At 30.7% G+C, this 9020-nt stretch overlaps 1 protein-coding gene across 1 annotated transcript; it reads right to left on the reverse strand.

Annotated features, from left to right (window-relative positions):
• Positions 1–4307: 4307 nt before the first annotated feature.
• On the reverse strand, positions 4308–6088 carry LOC111920048 (cytochrome P450 77A1). Its single transcript, XM_023915622.3, has one exon. The coding sequence runs from the start codon at positions 6005–6007 to the stop codon at positions 4442–4444; it is 1566 nt and encodes a 521-aa protein (XP_023771390.1). The 5' UTR covers positions 6008–6088; the 3' UTR covers positions 4308–4441.
• Between the last annotated feature and the right edge of the window lie 2932 nt (positions 6089–9020).

Consider the following 9020-nt stretch of genomic DNA (forward strand, 5'->3'; position numbering starts at 1 on the left):
GAAATTGAAAATGAATATGACCCACTCATTACTCATATTGTATAAATCGTAAATAAAAGAATTAATTAAATCAAAATGGAAAATAGACATTGCGGTCATTGATTAAATCATAAAAAAAGAATTTGACTTACTAAAATCGTGAACTATTTTCATAGATCTTCAAGTTTATCAATCAACGACAATCACATATCTTTACTATCATAAATTCATCATATCATCATCGTCGTCGTCGTCGTCGTCGTCGTCATCATCAATAATAATAATAATAATAATAATAATAATAATAATAATAATAATCACATCTTACTCGACTAACTGTGCTTGGAAACCATATATTTTTTTCATTTTCAATTGAATTTGTTTCAACTTCTCAATTCTTCAACGTCATTGATCAGTTTTACTTCAACGTTTTCAAATCTTTGTATTCGGTCAACATCTACATTCTTGTTTTGTATCAATCATTCAACATTTATCACCAACCACACTTTTGAGATTAAGGTTAGAAAAATAAATCGACCTTATTTTGGAGATCTAGATAGAATTCTAAGTTTATATATTGGTCTATTGATCTATGAAGTTTTGTATATTTCATATGGCTACAATTGGATTATGGGTTTTATTAATGTTGTTATGTGTATAAACGAAATTGTGCATATGTGCACAACACAAATTTAGACACGCACATATGAATTTATGCATATATACACATTTGTAAACTTTTCTCGATTTTCAATTTTAAAAAAACATATTTATATATTAAAATGTTGTTATAGAAAGTGATTCGTTAAAAAAAAAAATTTAAAAACAATTTTTTCGAGTGACATGCATATAATGCATATGTTACGTTATGTGTATATTTTGAACATCAACAGGGAAAGGCTTAAAAGATGATTAATTTAGATTTTTCCTAGTTATTTTTATAAAATTAAATGACGATGAATTTAGATTTTCTTAGTTATTTTTATAAAATTAAATTCTAAAACCATGATTGAAAAAAGTGATCTTAAGAACTAAAGAAAGTGATATTACTTGAAGTTCTCTCTCTCTCTCTCTCTCTCTCTCTCTATATATATATATATATATATATATATATATATATATATATATATATATATATATATATATATATATATATCACATTAATAGGTGGCACTGTATTAGGTGAAAATTTAATAAAAAATATTATTTAGATTCATTTTTAAAGTTTCTAACCAAACTTGTTAAATAAAAATATTAAATATTTATATTAGAGCAATTTTGTTTTTTAATACAGTAATTTTTAACATAAGTGATCCACATGATCTTTGTTTTATCACGACGTGATGTGACTCCTTGATTAAAACATGTTGTGTAGTATCTTTATGAATTGACTCTGTTCGGTGTATCAACCCCCATGGAGGCTTGCATGGCTCTTTTCATATTGGCCCTATAAAACCAAAAGCAACAATAAATTGTTATATGTACCAACAACCTTACATTCTGCAAGGAAATTCGATAAACATTACAATTAAAGTGCATTGCCATAACCATAAACATCAAATTCAGAGATGTAATTTGGTCAATTTTTAAAGTATTTTTTCCTTATAAGAATTAAAATATGATTTTTCAGGCTAAGCCCAATCACATATACATATCTTTTGCTTAAAGAAATTATTACAAAAAAAAAAAAAAAAAAATGTTACGAACAAAAAATAATATTAGTTTCATAATTTGTCAAAGGTTAACACTAATAAATTATATTGAACTCTCACAAATCTTGCATTTTAGTCACCACATCGAACAAACAAATGAAATTCAGTTTAGTGGATTGATTCAATAAGTGCATCCATGACTTCTTGTAGCTGAATTTGGGAAAATGCTAAGACCTATTGAGATATGAAGGAGCGGTCTATGAGGCTACGATTGGTTTCTGGAGGGCATTATAAATTCCAAATCGTTAGTACATATCTTTCATACATGTTTCAATTATCAAATTTACATCAAGCTTGTCAAAATCAAATTACAAGGAAAAAAAACTCAGATATGTAACCTAGCAATAAAACAACATATTTTTCATAGAAATAAATATCACAAATCTACAATTTACATTTTATATAATATTCTTAAATTATATCTTACATTTTCATCTTTAATGATCACTAACATCTCTTTCTGCCCCTATTGTTGTGACATGAAAGAACTATAGAGTACACACATGTTTAATCATACCGACAACAATTAATATCTTTTTATGATAAATATTGGTTTAAAAATTATATAATAAAAAAAGTAAAATGAAATATAAGGGTAAAAATAATCCAAAAACAATTTAACATAATGTTTATTTCATAAATGGAAGTTAAGTATATAAACCTCATCTACTTGTTGGAGATCAACAATAACATGAAAATCAAACTTATCAAGGAAATCGTCATTTGCAGAGTAGATGATGGAGGACAAAGCGTTGCTATAATTAGCATATGTACTTTATGGACTGACTTTGGCAAGAAATCTTCACAAGAAAAAAGATGTTATTTTTGTTGCTTTAAAATAGGATCATTGATAAAGATCCTAGTCATGGTGAAGTAATTTGTGACAGAGAACTGTTCTGAAACGATGCATAATGAATTTAGTGTAAATGTATATTCATTTATAGTAAAAGGAAGAATAATAATTTGATTTTTTTTAAGATATAAGTTGTATAATAAGATATTTTTTCCGTATTGAATAACAACTACCATAGGACTTTGTTTGTTATTTTCCAAATAGTTAGCAAATTATTGTGCATACCCTTCCTAGAGTGTTACATTTATGTGTTTTCTTCTATAAAAACGAAAATAATAAATAAATATACAATATAAAATGACATTATAAAGTAAAATTTGACACAAAATTTTGAAAAGTAAAAAAATCATCATCTTCCAAAAAATTTGGATCCTAAGATATTATCTTAGAGATTTTCGGCTATTCATTTGGAAAAAAATTAAGATATCAGTTATATTGATTTAAAATTTCAAATTAATTGACTTACTTATTTAATGAGTTTTAAAATTCAAATCAATGTCTCAAACTGATTCATTTTATTTGGAATATATTGTGAGATAAATTATGAATAATATTAATTTTAATTTTAACTCTCAAATAGTTTGCTGATTTAATGGAATTAGATTAGATTTTATACGTTAATAACCGAATTATTGATATGCTTATTTAATGAGTTTTTTCAAAAAAAAAAAAAAAAAAAAAAAAAAGTTAAACAGATTTGAATTTTGAAGCCAAAAGCTATAAATAAGGAAGTTAAATTATAAACAATATTAATTAAAGAAGCTGATATCTGGTATATAAATAAAATGATAAGCTTTAATAGATAACATAAATTCTGAATTTAAATATTCTATAATTATTAAAGATTCTATAATTAAATTTAATTGTGTTTGAATTCTATTTGGGGATGATGATGTCAGCAATATGATCTAAGGGTGAAAAACAAAGGATTAAAATATAATCAAAGGTTGTGATTGTTTCATTGATGAATTAAGGGTTCTCTTTTAATAATATTAGAGATACACCCTAAGATTGAAAAAATAAATGTTTCAGATTTATTTTTATTTATGTTCAAAACTTTGAGAGCTAATTATGAAATTTTGTTAATTCCGGGGAAATTTAAATGTTTTGAGTGTACAAAAGGCATTGTAAATAAGGAAAAAAAGATATGATTGAAAATGAAGCGATTCTAAATATTTATAATTAATAAAAGTTATGATTAAACATATTTATAAACTTTAATTTGTTTTGATTTTGAAAGTATTTTGATATAATTATTATGATGTTTAATTATATTTTTTACTATTAAAAATTAAATAGTTCAAAAAATATAATGATTTAAAATTTATTTTGAATAAAAAATTTAATTTAACTTGAAGATATTATAATTCAAAATTATATGATTAAAAAATAATATGATTGAAATTGATATTATCTAACTTTTTGTAATAAAAAATAATATGATCTAAATAATTAATTAATATTTTGTTATTCAAAATGGATGGTGAAGATTTATCTTAGTGTTTCTATCATATTTTTTTGGTTTCCTAGGGATGCAACTCTACATTTAATTGTGTTATTATTTTGTTCCACCTATTTTTTCTCTTTTTAATATATTTGTTGTTTTGAAATATAAATAGCGTTACTATATTAAATAATCGTATAATTGCAGGATATAAGTGATTATATGATCAAATATTTAGTGACGTCGTCATCTTCTTTAAACATAAATTCTTATTAATTAATGTTAGTATTGTAATCCAACTTGAGCAAAACACAATAAATTATCATTCCAAAGTTACTATTACCACTAAGAGTATGGCCCAAATATATAGCAACGATAACTTCAAATACAAAAGAAGTAATCTTAATAAACTAGTAATTAGGAAAAGGGGAAATACAAATGTGTAAAATGGATTCAAGATATGTCCCTACGCAAAATGGTTGCTTTCAGAGGATTCTTCATCACTACAGTAAACGCAAAAGTCTCTGTCGGATCTGGTGGGTTACCCGGAACAGGGACCCACTTGAATGTATGAACCATCCTTGCTAGCAACATGTTAACATGCAACGTACCCAAACTCCACGCCGGACAAATCCGCCGTCCGGCACCGAAGGGCAGCATCTTCACGCCCTTCATTCCGGTTATGTCTACACCCGCCCCTTCTCCGCCATCCAAGAATCTCTCAGGCCGAAACTCCTCCGGAGCTTCCCATACATCTGGATCCTCCGTTACCCAAGCTGTGTAGAACTCCACGTTCACGTCCGGCGGAATCACGTATCCACCGAGCTCCGTGGGTTCAGTGGCCGCGTGTGACAGTACGAAGTGGCTAGGTGGGTGTCGACGGAAAGTCTCTTTCACTACCGCAGCTAGATACGCCATGTTCTCCACGTCACTTTCTTGAACCTCTCCATTTACACCAACTTTTTCGATTATTTCCCTATAAAGCTTTTCTTGTATTTCTTGATTCATCACCAAATGGAACAGCGCCCACTCGACAGCGGTGGCGCTAGTGTCCGTCCCGGCGTTGATGACTTCTGACACAAGCGTCACGAGCTCCTCTTCACCTAACTTCCCCCTTCCGGCTGGTTCGAGATTGTAAAGTGAGTCAATGTAGGCAGCGCCAACAGGGCTCACCATCTCCAAATCATCAGCTTTAAGCCGGTTAACACTAGGGTTTTTCATATTATCTTCACGGCTCTCCAGAAATGCTCGTCTTGCTCTTACCAACGGGACCAAACACTCCATCTGCCTCCTTCGCAGCTCCTTTGCAGCCACCAGTTGACGGCGGAAGAATGGGAGGAGCACAGGCATGAAATCCGGCAGCTTTGGCAAGGTGATCATCATCACATCTTTAAGTATGCTCTCTATGTTTTTGATTTTTTCCTTTGAAATTCTTGCACCAAAACACAAACAGATCAAAATGCTACAAACTGTAAGTCTACAAGTACTCATCACCTCTACAAACCCATGTTGTGAGTTTTCAGATTCTACTATTTTCATGTGTTCTTCAAAGGCCCACTTCCTAATCCAACTACATTGTCGGATCCGAGTGGGGTTGATCAACTCCGTTACAAAGTTCCTTCTGAGGGTGCGCCAGAGGGGACCATATTGCGCAGAATTGATGGCACATTTTCCGACGCTAAACAGTAATCGAATAGGGGAGTCTGGGGGCCGGCTAGCGAAAATCGGACCCTTTTGGACAAGGGCTTCATGGATGAGGTCTGAGCTTGTGACGATGACTAATGTACGTTGGCCCATTTGCATGGTAAAGATTGGACCATACTTGGCACGCAAGTCACGTACGACATACATGAATGGACGTTTCTGAAGGATGACCTGAACAAGGTTGCCAACAATCGGCCACCCTGGTGGCCCTGGTGGGAGGATTTTCCTCTTATGAGAGGCCGTGAAGTGGCTTCTCCACCACAAACAACAAAAGAGACATGTTAGAAAGGCGAAACCGAAGTCCAGAAATTCCATTTTAGTGTGTATGGTGAGGGAGACTTAGTTGATAAATATAGAAGGGTCATAAAATTAGGGTGTAGAGGGCGATGAGTAGTAAATGAGTTGATATCTACCCACTGATATATATATTGAATATGAGCAGCATATTCTATTTATTAGTGGTAAGGTTGTGGTTGTTGTAGGGTTACCAAGAGGCGGTAAAAACTTACCCTTTAATGCACCTTTCCAAAAGTTCCATCAATAAACAGGCACACTTTAAAGTTAACTTATATATTTTTCCTTCCTCTGTATTTAAGGGTCTTTCTTTACTAATTGCATACTTTAAAAATCGTTAATTGTCCTTAACTACCCTAATATCAACATCAAAACGAATTTTGACTATTTTTCTGATTTTTTTTTGTCTTTTTATTTTCTATTATTATTATTATTTTGAAGTATTTTTCTTATAATATATTTTTTGTGTTCTACAAAAGATTGTTTATATTTATAAAGTCTTCAAATTTATAGACATTCCAATATTAATTGACAGGGGTTTTAGTAATTGATAATAATTTATATTTTCAACTATCCTTGTATATAGACACCCTATTGACGACCAATATATTATTTCGATTATTTCATGTTTTTTTTTTTTTGGTTCAGAGTAAATATATGTTATTTTTTTGGTTCGTAATATTATTATGTTATTTTTTTTTTCAGACTATCGTTGTGTTATTTTTTTCGTTTAAACTATCTTTCTATTATTTTTTTGAGTTGATTGTCCATTTGTTACTTTTTTTCGTTCGAATTATTCATATGTTATTTTTTCGTTCTGACTATAATTGTATTATTTTTTACGGTCCAATAATCCCTATATTACTTTTGTCATCCAGATTATTTTTGTGTTTATTTTTCATTCATAGTATCTCTATGTTATATTTCTGTTCCGACTATCATTATGTTATTTTTTTATTCGGACTATCTTTGTGTTGTTTTTTTTGTTCGGACTATGAATGTTTTATTTTTATCATTTGTACTAGTATTGTGTTATTTTTTCGTTCCGATTATACTTTGGTTAATTTCTTCATTTAGATTACCATTATGTTATTTTTCAGTCAAACAACAACATAACACGATGATAGTCCGAACGGAAAATAACAAATGGATAGTTCAAATAAAAAAATAACACAGAGATAGTCCAAACGAAAAAAATAACTCACGAATACATTACTAGAAACAAAGGTGTCAGCGACAGAAAAAAAAAATGTCGTTAATTCGTCGCTAATGGCTATCAGCGACAGATTGGAGACAAATTTGTCGGTCGAAAAACTCTTATCGCTAATTGCCAACGGCGAATTTAGCAATAGATCAATGAAGGATTTACGACAGTACAAATTGCTCAATGGATCCCCGGATTTTGTCACTATTAACTGTCGGTAATCAGTCGCTATCTATCTCAGGGAACCCATCATATCCATTGGATATTTATCGCTAAATTCCTTTATGTGAAGCAGCATACACAACAACACCATCATTATAAAACATTTTCAACTCGTCTATCAATGGACAAAGAAACACATCCAAATTTTGACCCAATCTCGTTTTTCCAGGAATAATCATGCTTAACTAAAAATACGAGTCTTTTAAGCACATCCAAGGAGGTAAGTTATAGATTGAAAGAAATACTGGACAACATGAATATGGAGTCGAATTTGAATTATTTGGACTAAAGCCATCAATACATAACCCAAGACGAACATTTCGTGGATCGCAAGCAAATTCTGGATGCATCGAGTCAAAATGCTTCCACACTTGACCATCACTGGGATAGATCAAACTCGATTAGGTACGATGTTCAAAGTGCCAAGTCATATGATTGGCTATCTTTTTTGTCACATACAACCTTTTGAGTCTAGGAGAAATTGACAAGTATCTCATCACCAATTAAGGAACCAAACTTTGTGCACCGCTCTTGTAACGATCATGACTACAAACTCTATAATGAGACAAGTTAGAGTTGGTTCCATTGTATAACATGCAATGGTTTTTGCAAGCATCAATTTTTTTATCAGGGTGTCTAATTTTCTTCAAAATCTACTTTGTCTCGTAGAAGTTTCCAACTAGTTTCTCAGATGGGGGTAGCATCCGCTTGATCATTAGAAGTACATGATTATACACAGCTTCAAATATATTGATTCAAATATATTGAAGTTTGACTTCCAATTCAACAACTCTGATGTCCCTTGTAACTTTGAATAATTTTGGCACGTCACTCATAAAGGTTCATCAGCATCAAGGATCATATCATCAGTAGAACCCATTGCATCCATCACATAATGTAAGTATCCATTAAAATTATCATCTTCCATAGGATTAGACGGTTACACCTCATGCTAAAATGTTCTCGTTTTTTCATCATGTGCCCACCAAGTTGTGTAATTGGGGATGAACTCGTATTGTAACAAGTGAAGTTTTACATCATCTCTTGTTTTTAAGGCATACTTTTTCATTCACTACAATGACACTTGATACAATTCTGATCAACATATTGCTTCACTGGAAAAAGCAACATCCAAAAATGGCCAATAGATTCTTTATACGTTTCATTAAGATACACATCTTCTTCTTTTTTGTACGTCCATACTCTATCATTAAAGAGAGGAGACTCAACGTATTTTCAATTACAAATAATTACAAAAAGAGAATCATTATTATCTTACTATGTGGTTGACAGAATAGTTTCAAGAACAAAGAAAGAACTAAGGAAAAAAAATCATTATTGGTAAGAACAAAATAAAGACACATAATATTATATGATATATATGTTAACATGCCCAGATCGAAGGTTTCATAACATGGTTTGAATGGAAATCCTTTTACAAGAGATGTTCATATAAAATGAAAAGTTTTTTTTCCTTCTTTATTCTCATTGTGTTCCTGTGGTCAGAACATTCCTATCATTTACATTCATTATTCTTCGTACTTATATGTAACAATGAAAGTAACCCTCTAATACCACTATATGGAACCAGTAGGTGTAGGGATAAGA

Source organism: Lactuca sativa, chromosome 4 (assembly GCF_002870075.4).
Source record: "Lactuca sativa cultivar Salinas chromosome 4, Lsat_Salinas_v11, whole genome shotgun sequence".
Taxonomy (NCBI): Eukaryota; Viridiplantae; Streptophyta; class Magnoliopsida; order Asterales; family Asteraceae; genus Lactuca; species Lactuca sativa.

Coding starts and splice junctions, on each gene's coding strand:
- LOC111920048 (XM_023915622.3), bottom strand. CDS start 6,007: ATGGAATTTCTGGACTTCGGTTTCGCCTTTCTAACATGTCTCTTTTGT.